Genomic DNA, 18,901 nt, shown 5'->3' with positions numbered 1-18,901 from the left:
ATTTTCAAACACCAAAAACACACACTACAGAAGTAAATTCAGTGAAATATACCTGCGAGTACATGACGCCATTGGGCTCAATACAGAGGAGTGGGGGCTTGAACGAAAGATGGTAGAAGTCATTTTGGAGCCCTTTACTAGTCATGTGAAGACCAATGAGCGTCACCCGCGAGTTGACAACTCCCTAAAGGTTTGTTCCTCCGGCCGGACGAGATGCGCCTGCAACAAACCCGCTTCAGTCTCCCAGAGAGCTCTTAAACCCAATCAGAGAGGCCGCACTGGTGTTTAAGTGGGTCAAGGAGGAAGGAGAGACATCCTGGGTCCGCTCCGTGTCAGGTAGGTCTCGCTTGTTCTCTTAACATAATGTAGAAATGCGCGAAAGATACACCCGCGCCAACACCCCCTCCAGTGCGCCACTGGTGGAGTGTGTGTGTGTGTGCTTTTACGCATGAGTTTTAAAGATATTCCCGCGGACACACACACCTGATGACAAACTTTTGTTATCTCCATTTATTTGGCACGACTTTTGAAATCCACGTCGAAAGATAGTTCCCGTCTTTCAACACGCGATAAACGCACGATAGGATGTTCAAGTTCAGATAATCATCTGGATATGTGGGTTTTTTTTCCCCTTTAACTTACAAATGTTGGAAGAAGAACATTTAAGCGTGTAAATAGCCATGTTCTTGTCCGCGTTGGCTTCCTCGTCCAACCAGTTCAGGTGCAGTAATGACTTCCCCTGTGACGCCGCTGCTGCTGCTGGATCTCCCAGTTTGATGACATTCACCGGCGGGGTTACTAGAGGTCAACAGAGTCCGCTTTCTCCTCCGCTTGGACAGACTGTGAACGTTCGTCCAAAAAATTTTTTTTTTAAATGCACGTTTAAAGTTGAAAACAACAACAGTTTCCGTAAGCGGAAGTCCATTTCCGCCAGAAAACAAAAAGAAAGACAAAACTGTCTCCTTTGAAAACGTTTCGTCTGAATTTAATTTAATAAAAACTACTCATCCATTTTGCAATCAGACATTTTTTAAAAAATTCTTCCATTTAAAAAAAAAAACATCTCAAACTAAACACTTTTATCTCAAACTCAACGTTTATGACACAACAGAATGAGCCTGAGTTTGTGGGGGTTTTTTTAGTGTCAAAATTGTGACACGTTAAAAGTTTTATTTATGACTTCTAATCCAATACTTTCTATTTTAACTACTTTCCTCTTTTTAAATCTAATACTTCAGAATTTTAATCTGAAAAGTCTATGATCTTATCTTCTTTAACTGGGCTTCTACTGTCTTTTTGCAATAACAGCTTCTATAGAAACAATCTTTAACTAGCAAGTTATGTTTTGTCAGTAGAATGAATTTTTTCCCTCTACGCTTCGATGTATTTTCAATTATGACTTGCCTAAGATTTCTCAGAATAAACAGAAAAGTTAAAGGTGATTTAGTTTTTACTTTTTCCAGATTGTTGGAAAGCAATTTCAGGTGCTTAAAGGTAATTACAGTCACAAATAATGTTACGCCCTTAAGCTGACAGCTATTTGAATAATGAAGTTTGTCTTATTAGCTACGTTCAAATATTGATTGAAGTGTTTAAACAGCTTTATAATGGCTGGCACTGCAATAATGGCAAGTGACAGACTTGGTCTACAGGCAGAATAACTCAGAAGGTTGTGAATGATTTTGATTAAGTTTGATTGAATGTTGATTATAGAAATAATCGAATTAAGATGCTGTATTGATCTGGATCTGACGATGTCATATTGTTGTGCACTGTAGTTTTTAGATGCGGGCCATTTTAACCAAACACTACATCCTCTTTAATGACATAGGCTCATTGCATCGATTGATATTTTGGCTGTTGACTATTAGTGTCAGGGAGATTGACCCATACTCTAATTTCTTTTCTTTTTTTTTCTTTTTTTTTAAACCAAGCAGCACCCTAGATCAGATGGACCAGTTATCCAACCGGTCCGGTGTTGGCAGTGATGATGTCACAGATGAGACAGCATCGCTGGCCGATATCAGGTGGAGCTCCGAGGAGGATGAGGTAAAAAAACAAAACAAAAAACAAACATAGATATGAAAAAAACCTCAGACTAAATATGACAAAACTACAAGCTCCACTTAATCTTTTAATTGTGACAGGTTGACTAGAGGAAAATTGTCACCTCCTAGTGGCTAAATTCATATTCCACCTCACTCAAGTGGGGTTGCCCCTGATGCAAAGACCAATGAGGCCATCCATGGCTGCCTTTTTTCAGTTGTCTTCCTCTTTTCAGGCTTTTACCTGTTGACTGCACAGAACCTGTTGAACCACTTAACAAAATGTGACAAATGCTGCCTCCATGTCTCTGTAAACTTATTGGTCTCATCTCTCAGGGTCCAGAACTCCTGGGACAATGTCTAGCAGCGCCTCAGACCCCTCTGCCTTCTTACAAACAGAGGTGTGACGAGTTTAAGAAGTTGTTCAAAGAAGTGCCCGAGTCAGAGAAACTCTTATTGGGTGAGTTGCACTAATGTTTACCCCCTTTATCCAGGCATAAATAATGCCAATATTCACTCCTTAGAGAGTCATTTATCATGTACTCTCACTGGCTAATGATCCAATGCAGTCATATGCAACGCTTCAGTAATAAATCCTCCCGTAATTAGGACAAAAGTGTTGTTTTTATTGGATCTCTTTAGAGAGATGTTGATTTGTTTGAACAGTTGCGTTGCAGGCTGTAATTTGTGGTTCTGTTGAGGCACATTATTATTCCACCAAGTGTACCGAAAACATCGGAAAATGAGTGTCCATCTTGTAACAAATACACAAAAGCAATTTTGAATGTAACCATGACAAAACATCTTGTGTTGAAGTTTTGTTTCAAGACTTCAACAATACTGAGCTACTTCATACACATGCTGCGCACATCGAAGTACTTCTCTGTACTCGCAGTAAAGTCATAGTACAGAACAGCTCGGGCGCCCTCGTACAGGTGATTTCAGCAGCCTTGTGTATTTTCTCTCAGACTACCCGTGCGCCCTCCAGCGAGACATCCTCCTTCAGGGACGCCTCTACCTCACGGAGAACTGGCTCGGTTTCTACAGCAACGTCTTTTGGGGTACAAAGGTAATAAGATGGAGGAAGTTGAACTGAAGCGCTGGAGATTGCGCTTTCATCCGCACCAGCATAAGTCAGTGTTTCTCATGCCTTCCAAGAGAGGTTAACTAATATTTAAAAAGACAAACATGCATTTTGGTCCATTTCTGCTTCCATTTAACTGTTTTGTATTTTAAGGCGTTACAGGATGATATAAATCTTTATATAATGTGAGGATCAAAGTCAGTTGGGCCACGATGATCACATCATGTGACCAGAACAGTAAAGCTTTGGGTTTTAACATCATGCAGTCACCAAATTTGAGGAGATATGAACGATACGCATTTGTCAAAGTCTGATCTGACCACAGGAAATGGCCCAAATTACAGGAAAATCCAAAACATAGTGCTGGACTTCCTGTTGGGTTGATGTCAAGACACCAGCGGACCTGCCTACCGAATTTCTTTCATGCAGGTTAAACATTTGGCCAGTGAAAATTGTTGTGAAAATTTCTAGGGGGCGCCGTAGAGGCTTTTTTTTTTTTTTTTTTTTTGTATACTCATTCAGGAGACCAATAAAATGTCAAATTTCATCCGGCTTGATGCCTGGCAAGGAAGTCACGTGTTTTAGCATGTTAAGGCTCAAAAAGAGGTGCCTCATTTTCCAGACGAAAACAGATTTGATGAAGAAGAAGATGAAGAATTACTTGCATTTCATCAGCAGTTGCTGGTCAGTTCCCAATGAGAAATCCTAACAAGTGAACACAGTCACAACGTTAAAGGCTCTGAGCTATTTGTTCACTATAAATGTATTTATGTTTACAGTACCATATCTCTTATTTATGGACAAGCGTGCCATAACTGGAGTGAGTAAAGAGTCTGTTGTTGAGCATGCGTCCTCCTTTTTCTTTATTCATTTACATAACCCAAATAACTCTCGGTGAAAATCTACTTGGTGACAGGAGTAAGGAAAAAAAATTAATTAGTTTTTAATGAAGGAATATATCAACCCTACACAGATATAGTTCAGGTTTTGGTGTCAGTCCCCCAGAGACAACAGGAAAATCCAGGCGCAACAGTTACGCAATCAGGAGTAACAATGGCAGAGGGAAAACAAGGAGCTGCAGGATTTACTGGATATAACAAAATATAATGAAGGCTTTTCATTTTTTACAGTATCCAGTGAGAAACATGTAATATTTCACCCATTTTCTAGATTACCCTGAATCTTAAAGACATCAAGAACATGACCAGAGAGAAAACGGCACGTCTGATTCCAAACGCTATCCAGATCAGCACCAGCGTGGAGAGGGTAGGATGACGAGCGGCGTGATCATTCCAACTCTTCTCACACGCGTGATCAGTTACTGTATTTATGTGCCTTCACCCGCAGTACTTCTTCACCTCCTTCTCAGCCAGAGAGAAAAGTTACCTGGGTATTTTCCGCTTGTGGCAAAACATACTGCTGGAAAAGGTAATCCCCCTTGTGCACGCGCACACACACACACACACACACACACACACACACTGATCGATTCATCAATACCTCAGTGACGCGGGAGAACAAAAGCAGCCCTGTCTCACAAGTCCTATCATCTTGTCACATCACACACCTGACACCACGTATCTTTTACTGTAAATAAGTGTCCTGGAGCACCAGCAGCCCTGCGACATTACCCCCATGATCTAATCAGTCCAGAGTACGAGTCACAGACGCCCTTCCTGTCAGGTTATCACAGGCTGTGTGGAGGGTCAAGATCTGGAGCCACAAAGCTTTCCATTACTGCTCAGCATACCGAGATACTGTTTATTATGATGCAGGATCAATTCACCTGCGTGCGTGTCGGGAGGGAAGACGAGGCCATCAGGTCTTAAACTAGAAAAGCTCACGTGTCTGAATAAAGTCTAGACGGCCAACGGCCGGGATTGACTCTGAAAACACTGGCAAAAACAAATCAAATGTCTTTGACAGCTGATTGTTTTTTTTTTTTTTAAAGATGTCGTCACACGAACTTTAAGGCTTGAATGACATCAGTTGTTGTTGCAATAATTTAGCAGGGTAGATAATATTCAGTTATGTATGTAGATCGAAGACATTAAAACCAAACATAAAACAGCATTCAAAAAACAAATCGGGCTCAGGCACATTAGATGGTGCTGAGATGTGAGCACAGACACGTGCGACAGATGAGATTGTTGATGAGTAAAACATCACGCGATGGCCTGATGAAGACATTTCTCAGTACAGGTGTTCATTATAAATCCAAGCACATGTTCAAAAGCTGTGGGTGTCGTACTTTCTTTTTTTCTATGCGCTGGCGAGTCTGCTCTGTGACATTATTGTATCTGTGTGACATAGAAAACCATCACTTCTGCTGGTTCCTGCAGATTCGATATCATCACAAGTAATAGTAGTTAAATCAGATTTAAAAATTAAATAGAGAACCCTTTCAGTCTGTTTACACTGCCACAGCAAACTGGTCACGACTGAGAAGATTTGAGTTTCGAATTTCGACTCAAAAATCAAACTTATGAGGTTTAAAAATAAAAATCATCATAACGTTTACAAACAAGCCAGAAAACAACACTTCTCATATTTTTCACGAGCGTGAATGGAAACTATGGCACCAGCGCAGACATCAAGAAAAACCTGAGGATGATGAAGATACAATTGCCTCTCTCTCTCTCTCTCTCTCTCTCTCTGTCTCTCTCTCTCTCTCTCTCTCTCTCTCTCTCGGGGTTTAAAGCAAAAACACCTGTATGTCAACAATACCGTCAGAAGTTCATTGACCTCCTCGGGTGTGGCGACGAGGACTCGCTTACACGGACGAGCGGCTTGACGACCTTTAACGCTGCTGCTGCTCGTGTGGGAGCTAAAACTTAAATATTATTTCTATAAACTAGAGCAAAAACAACGCAGCTTTTTTTTTTTTTAACTCTCGGACCGGAGCTTTTCCTTTTAAACCTGTGTATGTCGGTGTGAAAGTGGGCGGAGCTTCCGAACGTGGGTGAACTCGTTGTGACTTCCTGCCTGCAGCAGTGGTCGGTGTGGCCAGGTAACAGGCCGCTGTTTGACCGTATGTTAGAGCTCACAGCTGCGGGGAAATGTCCTCTAACAAGTAAGTAAAGCCCGTGTTGACAGATTATAAACTTTATCTGTGTTTTAAACTAAAACTTACAGACTTCAAACCCCAGATGCGGCTCCGTATGGCAAAAAATAATTAATGAACAAACAGACCAGGACATCATACAGACCTTGATTTTCTTCCACTTGAAGTGACTTTCATTTTTAATTTTGAACCATTTTTTTTTTAAAAGGGACTCATTGATTTGCTTTGAACTCCTGTTCGCACTGATGCTATTCACTTATTCCATGTGCGTATTCGTTTTTTTAGTGATTTAGCTCAGGTTGAGTTTCTCTGGGCAGTCAAGGGTTAACACAAAGGAAGTAGAGGCAAGGTTTGCATGCTACTGATCACCCATGGAGATTGGACTGTAGACTGCAAATGACACCGCGTGTCGAGGCTGCAAGTTTCCAGGTTACAGGTTACAGGTTACATGTTTGTGTGATTTCTACTGTAGGAGGTTAATCTCTCCTGATGATGATGATAATGATGCGTCCCTGTCATTCTCCCATCACTTCCAGACTCTTACCAGCGTGGAGTTGTGGCAGATGGTTAAACAGCACTATGGGAATGATCTGGGTCTGAGCCATGATGAGATGGAGAGCCTATCAGAACCAAGCATGCAGACCGGGTAAACGTTGGCCCGCCAAACGTCCCTCACACCAGTAGAATGGAGGCACCTTTAACCACCTGTTTGTTTACAGCCTGACGGTGAAGCCTGGAGGCGATGACTGCCCGGGTCGCTTTGAAAGAACCCCCTCCCTTCGCCTTCCTGGGGTGGAGTTGGGACCACTAGAGACCTCTACACCTCAAGGGGAGGACTTCCCCTCCCCTGTTGGCTCACACAGCTCTGCCAACGGGGTATTAAAACCTTTAAATTGCATAATGTGTGTATTCATTTTTTTTTTTTTTTTAATTTAGTTGATTTTTTTTTTTTTTTTTTGCATCACTGTCCAACAGGATGACTCCCGCAGCGTTCAGTCTCAACGACGTAGTCCCGCTCCATCACTGGACCGCTCAGCTCCAGAAAGAGTCTCCAAGCGCTCCTCTCTGTCTGTGGACCTCAACGCCAACGAAAACGGCGTGTCTGAGCAGAGCGGATCAGAGAGCGTCGAGGAGGGTGAGAAGCTTCGACTGCCTGTCCTTGTTTCAGAGATGTATATTTCCACGGCCTCATTATCTCCCCTCCCTGATTTCAGTAGAGGAGCGAGTGGGCCAGTCGCAGGTGCACGGTCGACTTTATCTGAACAAAGTCTTCCACATCAGCGCTAGTAAGATGTTTGAGCTGCTCTTCACAGATTCAAGCTTCATCCGCAGGTTCATGGACGTCAGAAAGATAACCAGTAAGTCCCTCACAACTGGGCCTCATTCATGAAAGGTTCATAGCTTCCCAGTCTCTCCAGAAAATTGCGTTTCTGTGATTGCATAAGGATGCAACATCACCCAAACTCTGGAATATGCAGGGGCTTGCGTATTTAAAAAGATCCTGCACTTTGGTTGCAAAAACTCTGTTTTGCTGCAAAACTGTGAAAGATGCTGCATTCTTCATTTCTGCTTTGTAGGGATGAACTATTTATCTTAGGAAGGAATTTGATGTGATTCTTAAATTAGACTTACAGGTAGGATTGGGGCTGAGGTTTTTTTTTTCCCTCAGCTAATTGAAGTTTTTATATCAAATCACAAATTTGACCTGTTCCTGCAATTTAACTGTGAAAAAATCCAGCAAATTTTGTCACAATTTAAAAAAAAAAAAAAGCTGCTGCAAAAACAAGCAATTTTGACTTCAACAATTACAGACAAATTAAAAAGTTTAATCCTGTAGGGGCTGGCTTTATGAGACTTACGTGACTTAGGACTTTTCAACCCTCACTTTAGTCTTGCAGGTAGGAAGCAAATAGTGAAGGCTCCTGATAAATTGTGCATCTAGCATAACTTCCAGGTTTTACTTGAAACCTGGAAGACTACATTGAGAGGAAAAGAAATAAAGTCCTTCATTGAGTGAGGCTCACTGTTTTGTGTTCTCAGACGCCAGCTTCACGCCATGGCTGAAAGACGCCTCAGGAAACATGAAGCGAAGTCTCAACTACACAATAACAATCAGCAACCCGTTGATCGGCAAGTTCTCCACCGCCACAGAGAACCAGGTGTGTTTACGTCATCGTAAATGCTGCGTGAACACTGAAGAAATGACAGCATTTTGAGCTGTGATTTTTGATCACTCAGACGAGGTACAAGGAATCCAGCGAGGGACAGTACTACCTGGTGGACTCGGAGGTTTACACTCACGATGTACCTTATCACGACTACTTTTACACTCAAAATCGATACTACATCATAAGAAGCTCCAAGCGGAAATGTCGACTAAGGTAATAGTGACATTTTTCTATCGGTTGACGTGACATTTTTTATCATGTGGCTGACATTTAAAGGTGTCTTGTGCTGCTAGGGTGTACACTGATGTGAAATATAAGAAGCAGCCATGGGGTTTGGTCAAGTCATTCATCACTAAAAACTCCTGGAGTGGCATCGAAGATTATTTCAGACAGCTGGGTGAGTAAAAGAGGAGCACTTCACTGTCTGCTCTTCTTAGCTCGTGGTTTATGACATCTCTAATCTGATATGAATCTCATTACAGCTGTAAAGGCAACCGTAACAGCCCCTTTAGTGTCCAGAACACTTGAGTTACGTTCACTGTCAGAGGGATTTTTATGTTCCCATTAAGCTGACATCATTTCTTTAAACCCAGAAACCGCGTGGTGACTTATCCATCTGTCCCTGCTCCGTATTTGCATCTGACGTCTTGTTATGGTGATGTGCAGAAATGGAACTGCTGGAGGAAGAGGCAGAGATGAATCAAGGCGGGGGAGACTCTGGGAAGATGGGTGGGCTGAGGAGGCGGAGGCGGACCTACAGCCGGACTCTCTCTGAACACATGAAACCCAACAAGCAGTACGGGCAAGACCCTGACCAGCACCGAGATGGCACCATGGGTAAGTGATGACATCATCAGTCGTGATTTCGCCATCCGCACTCTTCAAGAAATAAATCTGACACAAATGTGATCTTTTCAGTGTTTCACACAACATTCGATGTTGACCAAATCAAAAGTTTTGTTTTTACGTCCTACGTGATTTTTCTTTTTGCTTGCCAATGTATGATCTTTATTTATCTGCAACTCTTCAGGATCAAACATTCAGTTTAATTATGACAAATATTTACTAGGTGAGAAGACATAAAAATGTGGGAATTGGAACGCAGGTCCAGATTTAGACAACAGAAAAGATGGATTAAAATATAACGGTGAGGAGTAAAGTCGTTAATTTTAATGTTAAAAAAAACAAACGTTGCCCTGACTTGCCATGGGGAGAAAAAAAATTGTATCAAGCATGGGAACAACTTATTTCTTGTGGTCAAAAAAATATTAATTTTTCTTTCTCTGCAGGCAGTCCAGGGCTTTGTAAAACAAACAACCAAAAGAACAGGAAATTAAGAATAATTAAATACTGATTGATGTTTTACTGAAACTTGTGTTTGTGTTTCAGGTCCCACCGAGGTGAACGGCTCACACAGATGGAGCGTCTTCTCCATCGTGGCTGGAATAAGTTTGATGTAAGTCAACAATGTGGGTGGTTTGTGGCTTGTAGAAGGAATGCAGGTTTACCGGTCTTTTTACTCACCGTAGCTGGCGCGAGACGATGTGTGAAGATTAGATTCAGTGCCGTATGCCGTCTGTGTCTTCTCAGTTTGGGGATTCTGGCCGTTATCAATCTGGTCCTGTTCTTCAAGCTGTGGGCCATGGAGGACATCGCCCACCGCATGTACCTGAGCGCCAAGCACCGTCTGAGGGAGAGGAGTGACGTCAGGTCAGACAATCAGCTGTGCATATCTGCAGGATTGCTCAGAGACAGCTTGAGTTCAGGTGTGGGTGGACTGGACAAAGGGGTTTTTGTCTTCCTGAACCTTTTTGTCCGTGGCGTCTAAGCTGCCCACCTACAGGAGCTCTTGTCCTAATGACTCAGTAAATGAGCTTATGTAACTTTGCATCATTTTTTTTTCTTCTGTCTTCTGCTGCTTTCATGCAGCAAGTCATCAGAATAATGTTTCCTTTACACAGCATGGGGCCAGAATATGGACCTAGACAGGGATTTAGGACCAGAGAGGAGATGCATCTGCTAAAAACAGTCCTGCAGGACTCTATCGTTCTCTTAGAACAGGTAGGACAGTCCTTGGTGCAACCCACAGCAACCTTTTTTTCCTTCTCTTTTGACGTTATTTCGGCACTTTCCAGCCAGCAGAACTCATCATAAATGAGCTCTATTGAGAACACAAGTGAAATTAGTTGCTGACCGATTTCTTCTTTTCCTCACAGCTCCGCATGTCTCTGATATTGCTGCAGCAGAACTTTGCTTTGGCCAATCAAACTGCACCGCCGCATTGAGGCTTCCGCCTCAAACTGGTGAACAGCTAGCTGTTCCTTAACCCCGCTGCGGGATGGAGGTGGGGGGGTTGAGGGTGGGGTGGGGGGGGATTGTGAATGCAGGATTGAAGTGTCTCTTCACGAAAGAGATACCACCCAGTGATGTTGCCATGCAGATGTCCCAAGACCCCCTGGTATGCCATGTGTTGCCAGGGGTTGCACATCCCAGAGCTGCTGGGGTGGCATCAGGTGCCAGGATGTCTTCAGAGCGCTGGGAATTTACATCATCAGCAGCAGTACACGGAGCTGTGGTTTGGATTCTGTAGGACCAGTAGGTCTCCACTGGGAGAACTGGATTTCAGTTAACACTTTCCAATATTCTGAAACTGGCGCCACATCTAACACTACTTTTTTTTACTTTTTTTTTTATTTTATTGTCAGCAGGTGAGCAGGTTTAAAACATTTTTTTTCCATTTACACTTTTGCACATTTTAATTTTTGCACAAGTGCCTTACACAAGGCTACATTTTAGATGTTCTTTATTTTTAATTCATTCCAATAAAAATGATAAAAACCACTGAACGAAAATAAGTTTGTTTGCTTCTTTTTTTGTGGGTAACCACGACCCGATTGAAAACACTGCAACGAAACACGCCAAATTCCAAACGTCAGATTTATAGTACATTCTGAAACTGCTGCATCCTGAGCTCATTTAAAATGTGATGTGAAAAATTAAATCTGTGACCCTGTTCCTCTTTGTGTTTTACGCCCTATGAATTGGTCCTAATATGAATATTCGTTGTATTTCGGTAAACGTGTAGGAAGAGTGAGACTATCTCAGGTTTTCCTGGTACTGTGCACTTTCATCTGTTCATAGATGGAAGTTTCTTCTGCGATTTCTTACATGACCTTTGAACTCGTGGTGTTTTGTTTTTTTTTCCAATCGATTGTTGGTGTCACCCTCTCCTTGTTCGATGTTTACGCTTTTGCCTCCACCCTTGTCTGTATGTATCATTTAATTGTATCAATTTCTCAGCGAAAAACAAAAGTTTAAAAAAAATCTCTTGTACATTTTTTGCCACAATGCACTATTTTAATAAACTGTCTATTGTCAGACTGCCTACTTGTGTTACTTTGTAAGGAAACTTTTTTCTATTTCTCCACAGCTGTGACATGTCCTGTTGTGCAGATCTATCATTGGCACTTAGCAAAAATACTGCCCTGAGTACTGGTTGCGTGCTTTCTATGATATCCAATATATTATGAGGTTAAAGTTATCTCACAATTTGTCACTATTTTAAGAGGCCATATAAAGTAGCTCATAAAGTATCTCTTTGTTGTACCACCCATCCAACTCGCCCATGTGAGACCCGTTAGGGTTTTATGTGGGCTAATAAGAGGACATGGACTTTGAACCTGGCAAATTCTGTGCGTACATGTGTATCATCCCAAGAGGGATTTGAACAAGCAGTAATATTCATAGGGTTTGTATTATTTCATAGTAATATTGCTATCTCTAGATGAGGATTAAGACTGTGTGTGTGTGTGTGTGTGTGTTCGCGCGTGTGTCAGTTGTCCTGGGCGGGGAAAGTCTACCTCATTTGACGTCAAAAGGGAAACTCTTCAGTTTGGGTGCACAGACACCGGGACTTCTCCCGGTTTCAAACCACAACCTGGACCCAAAAGCCCCCGTGAGAAACCTCCTGCCGACCCCGGACACCTGAGCTACCGGAAGGACCGTCGGCTGCCGGTGTCTTCCACCACAGCCCCTCATGTAAGTCATAGAAACACCGGATACAAGCGCCGTTGCCAGGCTGAAGACTTCCGCTTCGAAGCCCCCGACGAGGGAGAATCATTCCGGGTACTATTTACCGGACAGCGTCAGCATGTAGCCGCTCCGTGTTCAGGTATATTAGCGCAACTGTTTACCGGTTGTTGTTGTTATTTCCGCCCTCTTTCAGCTGTACACTGTCGGCTTGTGAAGCTCCGGCGAGACGGCGGCTCATAGACTGGATTAATACGTCAACATGTGGGTTAACCGTGACCTTCACGATTAAACTGTCTGCACCGAAGATATCAACTTATGAGAAACTAGATGTAAAAGAAGCGCGGACACGCACCGAGAACGGAGGCATTTTATTATGAAAATCATGAGCCGCTGCTGGACATCTGTATGGAAGCGCGTTTGACGGTAGTTTAAAAAAAAAGAAGAAGAAGACAAAACGTACCCTTGGTAATAATCCCATGATAACGATTATTTATGAAATGAATTCAGAATTTTGAGATAAAATGTCGTTTATCAAAATTATGAGCTCACTTTGTTTACATGCAGTAATAATAGTTAAAATAGAAGCTGATCGAAATGTCATTCAAATGTTTGGTTGAAGAATTAAAAACAACAATGATAATAATAAAAAAAAAAACTCACAGGGACATTTAAGCAGTCTGATCAGCTGATCTGAATCAGCTGCGAGATTGTTTGAGGTTGCCATGGTGATGCTAATTGCATGCTGTCTGATGAGCTTTTGCACAGACTGAAGCTGATATTGCTTAAATTTTTATGCCGTAAGTGAAAGGAGACTGACTGAATGCTGAGATTAAAAATTAATAGTTTGTAACAAAATTATAGCAAGTTATTTTTTTTCCCCTCCTGAAAAAACCTGGTTCTTCTTAACTTTTGGGTCTGTTTTGTATTTTGGATATGTCGATGTAATTGTTCTATTCATCACTGCAAGTGACAAGTAGTGCTGAGTTCTTACCAGGAGGCTGTCTGCTAAATTGAGGTTAATGCAAACAGCTGGTTAGCATAGCTTAGCATAACAACTTTAAGCAAAAGTTGGGGTGCAGGCTGGTTGCCAGGCAACCTCAAATCACCACAATCCTCTAGGAAGTCACTGCCCAAAGGTAATAGGTAATCCCAATTCAATGGCACTCCTAAATCCATCTGGTTGTCCTCCTGGCTGATGATAATCGGAAGCCATGTCATCTTTGGTGGTTCGTTTGCTGTCTGACGTTTTGAGAGCTGCCATTGTCATACGAACACTGCTGCTGCCTCACCTCAGCTCACCCCATGCGTCGCCATCTGTGCTGTCTATGCAAGCAGGCTGCAGTGAACCAGGACATGTAATCAGGACAGATGTGAGGGTAGGGGGTCTTATGACAGCTGGGGCCGCTTTACAGCATGGCGTAGCAGAAATCTGTATGGAGCGGCTCGATGGTCTAAAACTCGTGCAAATAGCCGGTAAGCTGCAGAATCCAGAGGTCAGTTCTGCGAAGTCAGCTTTTAGAGGAAGTTGCAGATAGTCTCTTGAAATTTTTTCCTCACCTGCCACTTTTCTTGATTTTGACCTGTCTCATTGATAAGATAAATGCACGCTCCAGTCAATCATTTTCTAACGACTAGGCTACAAGGCTGCCAGCAATGAAGAAAAGAGTCAAGAAGGTGCTGGAGGAGGAGGAGGAGGAGAGCCTGTGCTGCTGTGAGTATGTTAACAGGCACGGAGAGCGCAGCCACGTTGCGGCCTGCTGCTGCGACTGCGAGGACCTGGATGACACCTGCGACAGGTGAGGGAGTTATAACGAGCCGGCGGCTGCTCGTGAAACCTCAGGAAACGGTAGACAAAAAGAGCAAAAAACGGCCATCACATTGACCAAAGTAATTTAATCAAATAAGGGATTACTACCTGACCTTTCCACCCCCCCCAGTTCTGATCTGGCAGCTCACTCCATGTTGCACTTTTTTTTCACACTAGATTTGGAAACCTGGGTGCATCATTGCGTTGGGACGCATCCAAAATCCTTTTTTGAGTGAGGTCACATGAGGTCAGGGATTCATGTGGCGCGATGACTCAGTTGCTGTAATGAACTGATGAACACTGAAATTTAGAATACATAACATTTGGTTAAATTATTTAAAGGAACATACCTTTTTCTTTGTTTGTTTTTTTGCAAATAACCATATTTCCCAAAAAAATGGCATTTTCCTTGAATGCACAGAGGAAATAATTCCTTGTCTTATTTTCTCCATCAGGTTTTTTAAGAGGGAGCCCCAGAAACCTGAATCTCTGTCCCAAGTGGCTGAAGTTGTCTCAGATCGGATTCGCGTGCCCTGGTTGTGGGGTGGTGCCCGAAAAGTGGAGCTGTCAATCATCCCTCCTCTTATCATCCTTCCAGTTCTGCTGCATCTCGCCGCTTTACACTTCCTGCTAGGCCTGGTGTTTCTGACAGCTCTACCGGGCCTGGTTCTTTGGTACTATTATTTTACCCACCGTAAGAAGGGTCGGACACTGTTCTTCCTCAGCCTGGCCCTTTTCTCCCTGGCGTATATGTACTTTTTGTTCATCACAGAGGCGCTTCCTCACGGGGATATCGGTGTGGTCCAAGTCACCGTGGTGACAGTGGGTGTCATCCTCACGCTGCTAGCCCTCATCCGCACCAAGAGAGAACCTGGCATTGTGAGGCCGAGCCAGGAGCTGGTCCACAGCAAGGTCACCTATCACACCCCTCTGGTTGATAGAGATCCAGCCCTCAGCGCCGGGAGGCAAGTTGTGACGATGACGGTGGCCAACCGAGCAGGATCGTCAGAGCAGGTGGAGCTGAAGGACAGCAGCCGGAGGAACTGGTGCCCAGTGTGCAAGGTGGTGCGGCCCCCGAGGGCGGGACATTGTCGGATCTGTGGTGTCTGCGTGCTGCGTCTCGACCACCACTGTGTCTGGTTGGTGCCATTAAAATGCCTCTTACTCAAGCTGCCATCAGTGTTTCCTCCTGTGCTTTCACCTCGTGTCACGTCCTCTACGCCCACACAGGCATGATTTTCTACTCCATTGAATAAACATAAAACCTGCTCACGTCCTTTTGAAATTTTAAATCGTCACTCGTAGGTCTCTTTCTTCTCAGAACACACCAGAGCTCTAGAAACTGTCTTGTTCAGTTCACGCCTGCTGTCTTTCTCTGTATGTTGCGTCAACTAAACATAAAAATAGCCGAGGTTCCTTGTTGTCCTTCACTTCTATGTGTGTTCCTGAATGTGTGTGTGTGTGTGTGTGCATGTGTAATGTAACCCTGGGGTCTCAGTACGATGTTCTGTCTGCCTGTTTGTGTACTCGTGTGTTCGTGCATCCTCTCCTCCTCCTCCTCCCCCCCCCCCCCCTCCTCCATTGTTGTCGGGGCAGGATCAATAGCTGCGTGGGACAGGACAACCACCGCAGCTTCCTTCTTACACTCGTCCTCTTCCTGCTTACGTCTCTGTACGGGATCAGCCTGGTACTGCAGAGTGTGTGTCCCAGACAAAACCTCCTCACGGCCCTGCTCTACTGTCCGGGGGTCTACAACCAGTACAGGTACTGAGAACACAGTTCAGTCAGAATAAAGTTCTTCTGGAAAGGCCAGAATATCTCATTTGTACAATAATTTAAAGAAGTGTTTTTAATTTCAAGACAACCTAATTAACACTACATGAGTAGAATAATTCATTTAGGATACATCCACACTTCAGATGTAACCCATGGCAACAAGAACTGGCAGCAAAGATTACCTTCTTTTAATAACTCAAGCAAACTACCTTTATTTGAGTCACCGCGGGGCATTCTGACGCTTTTCCAAGGATTCATGCACAAAATTCAGTTACTGTGATGTTCTCGTCTATTAGCCTTCTTCCAGTTTCACACTGCCGAGTGTTGCCTCTTGAGCAGTTGGGAGAGTGATTGAGCTCAGAGAGATTAGGACGGATGTGAGGTAGTTTAAATAATCTACTGTAGCACGAATCTGACTGACCTGTCGGGGGCACATCGAGGAAAGAGTTCTTCAGAACACGTACAACCAGAACAACCTTTGAGACTTTATCTGAAATTACTAGAGTGCTGCATGGATGATGGGTTTTATTTCTTGCATTTTTGATTGTTGTGGAAGAGACTTGCATGTTTTATGCAGTGAAACACAAATGAACACCACTTGTGGTTTTTGATAAATGCAATCGTAAAAAGTGGAGAGCTAGCGTTACGCTGTGAACAAACTGTACCACAGATGCGTGGCTTAAATGCAACACAACTAAGTCTTGTGCTTCCGTGTGATGACATTTAATGACCACTTGTCAGCTGTGGCCGCTTCAAAGACACGTAAAAGCATCAAAAGTCATAATTGTGTCATAAATTATACCATAGAACAAAATGTGAAAATATCTGTGATTTAGAGATGATAGGACTGAAACTTCAACAATTTATTTCTGGATTTTAGAACTCCAATTAATTTTGTTTCTGGTTTTCTATTTTCTGGTTTTTATCTATATAGGAATGTAGATGACATAAAAGTGTCTTTAAAAAAAATGACATTCTGCAGGATTTGTGGTCCAAATCAAATGCTGAAGCAGAGAACTGTTCATTGTCTGGGCTCTGATTCCTTGTTCAAAGACGTCCTACTCTGTGTTCCAGCACCGCTCTGTGCTTCACCTGTGCCTGGTACAGCAGCATAGTGACCGGTGGGCTTCTCCACCTGCTAGTGGTGCAGGTCATCAACATCAGCTACAACGTGACCGAGCGGGAAGCACGCATCGCCCTGAGGGACAAAACTGCCCGCAGCGCCTACTGGGGACTCATAGTGGATACAGGCGTGTACTCTCGAGGTTTCCGTGGCAACTGGGGAGAGTTTATGACCATGGCAGACAAACGGATTCCTCCTCCTGCCTTACCAGACCTTGTGTAAGAGACTGTTGTGGTTTCCGGCTGCTGTTCTGCTCATGTCCACCGGATGGCACCATGACGCCTAATTTTACTGAGCTGGTCTCGTTTTGGCTGCACACCTTTGCTTGTACTGTTACTGCCGCGTAACTGGAGGCGTGGAGATGCTGCATGACTTTAACAGCAATAACCACCACAAACTCTAATGAGGCATTCATTGCCACCTGTATTGACTCCATGCAGCTGTATCTACTCACCGACTCTTACCTCCTATTATTCCACATCCATCTGCCTACCAAGCAAATGTGACGTTTTGTCCGTATTAGTTGTCTTCCTTGGACTTAGAACCATGTCTTTATATCTCCTCTACATTTAGTGCCTTGCTGGGAGCTGACAAATTTGAGTGAACAACAACAATGTCACACTCTTGATCCCGGTAGGGACATTACCCTCTGACGCCTCCGCAGCTGCCCTGCTGGGCATCATTTCATGGATCTTTACCCCACAAACACTTGTCTGCAGTGTTCATGCAGGAGGGAACCTGATGTGTTATGGAGGATGAATAAAACATCTTTGCACAAGCCAGATAATCCGGCGAAGAAGGGTTCTACAGTGTGATGGAATAGTTTTAAACTCCTGAATTAAAGAGTTGAGGAAATATGATGGACTAACATCAGATCAATACACAGAAGAAATGAGTCTACTCTTTAGTGGTTTCAATGAAACTTGCTTTAATTTCAAAAGGATAGAAAAGATTTGTATCCTAAATATTGTATGGATTTGTTTTGTGCTTGTATGAAAAAATCTGTATTTTTTGGGGGGGATTAAATAAAGGTAAGCTGTGTCCATGCCCTCCCCAGAGTTTGGGAGTTGTTCTGGTGACTTCTGTATTGGTATGTGACCCGTCTACTGTCTCTCCCAGGGGTTTTATTGTGGATGGGAATAGAAATCAGGCAGAACTTTCATCACTTTCCGTCCAAGCTTCTCCCTCCTCGCCGCACTCTCCCTTTCTTTACGTTGTAGATACGGAAGCTGACTCCAGGCCAGGAGGCATCGTTGCAACAACCGTCTGAAAAGTGTAGGCGGATGGTGGAACAGAAGGAAAAAGAACAAGTGAGCAATGAGAAACTGAATCACTGGTTACTCAGGCTGAAAATTCCTAATGAGACTTCAAATTATGGAACTGTGAGATCAAAGGCTGCTATGGGGATTTCACTTAAGAAGTTTCTACTCATTCACATTTAGTGGCTCGTAAGAGTGAAATCATTATTTTACTAAAACTCCAGCAAACACACGTTTTTTGTGTTTTTTCCCCCACATTTGCATTATAGACCAAATAATTGCTGGACTAAAAGAAATGTGAGAACAAAGAAAAAACATGGTCAATGATAAGTTCTAAAATGTATAAGTGCGTTTTATGCGTACAGAAAAAGATTCACTTTTTTCAAAATATTTGGAAAAACCCATAGATTATATATTTACCACATTGTCTCCAGATCATAATTAAACAGCAGAGAAGAGACCTGAGCAAAACTGGGCTGATATAGTTATTCACTGTTAGCTGGATTTTGATATATTAAAGTGGCCATATTATGCCCTTTGTCC

The 18,901-nt window shown here is 43.1% G+C and overlaps 3 protein-coding genes across 9 annotated transcripts in view; 2 read left to right on the top strand and 1 right to left on the bottom strand.

Annotated features, from left to right (window-relative positions):
* Positions 1 to 180: 180 nt before the first annotated feature.
* On the top strand, positions 181 to 11,739 carry gramd1c (GRAM domain containing 1c). Of its 2 annotated transcripts, none has more exons than XM_086191891.1 (18): positions 181 to 336; positions 1,938 to 2,049; positions 2,382 to 2,505; positions 3,014 to 3,114; positions 4,300 to 4,395; positions 4,477 to 4,557; positions 6,730 to 6,839; positions 6,913 to 7,069; positions 7,169 to 7,328; positions 7,411 to 7,551; positions 8,234 to 8,352; positions 8,432 to 8,574; positions 8,655 to 8,758; positions 9,028 to 9,198; positions 9,751 to 9,817; positions 9,952 to 10,071; positions 10,323 to 10,422; positions 10,578 to 11,739. In XM_086191891.1, exons 2-18 carry the CDS (start codon positions 1,951 to 1,953, stop codon positions 10,644 to 10,646), a joined length of 1,962 nt encoding a protein of 653 aa, XP_086048017.1. In that variant the 5' UTR covers positions 181 to 336; positions 1,938 to 1,950; the 3' UTR covers positions 10,647 to 11,739. The 2 variants fall into 2 exon arrangements, with proteins under 2 accessions (XP_086048017.1, XP_086048016.1); XM_086191890.1 differs by having other exon boundaries at positions 182 to 336; positions 7,408 to 7,551.
* Positions 11,740 to 12,220: 481 nt separating this feature from the next.
* zdhhc23b (zDHHC palmitoyltransferase 23b) lies at positions 12,221 to 18,152 on the top strand. 6 transcript variants are annotated; one of them, XM_086191034.1, is made up of 6 exons: positions 12,221 to 12,486; positions 12,587 to 12,858; positions 14,029 to 14,189; positions 14,656 to 15,339; positions 15,797 to 15,964; positions 17,051 to 18,152. In XM_086191034.1, the coding sequence occupies exons 3-6, from the start codon at positions 14,047 to 14,049 to the stop codon at positions 17,319 to 17,321; spliced, it is 1,266 nt and encodes a 421-aa protein (XP_086047160.1). In that variant the 5' UTR covers positions 12,221 to 12,486; positions 12,587 to 12,858; positions 14,029 to 14,046; the 3' UTR covers positions 17,322 to 18,152. The 6 variants fall into 6 exon arrangements, with proteins under 6 accessions (XP_086047160.1, XP_086047165.1, XP_086047163.1 ...); XM_086191039.1 differs by lacking the exon at positions 12,587 to 12,858 and having other exon boundaries at positions 12,221 to 12,532; positions 14,656 to 14,894; positions 14,973 to 15,339; XM_086191037.1 differs by lacking the exon at positions 12,587 to 12,858 and having other exon boundaries at positions 12,221 to 12,399.
* Positions 18,013 to 18,901, bottom strand: part of ccdc191 (coiled-coil domain containing 191) — a 12,638-nt gene continuing 11,749 nt past the window's right edge. Inside the window, exon 18 of the mRNA XM_086191026.1 lies at positions 18,013 to 18,365. Coding sequence (XP_086047152.1) covers positions 18,224 to 18,365 — 142 coding nt within the window. The 3' untranslated portion in view covers positions 18,013 to 18,223. The remainder of the gene's footprint in view (positions 18,366 to 18,901) is intronic.

This window comes from Aulostomus chinensis, chromosome 21 (assembly GCF_037954235.1).
Source record: "Aulostomus chinensis isolate RoL2024-O1b breed Wild chromosome 21, RoL_Achi_v1.0, whole genome shotgun sequence".
Classification (NCBI taxonomy): Eukaryota; Metazoa; Chordata; class Actinopteri; order Syngnathiformes; family Aulostomidae; genus Aulostomus; species Aulostomus chinensis.
Note: the sequence above shows the minus strand (reverse complement) of the source record. Positions and strands in the feature narration are given on the sequence as shown.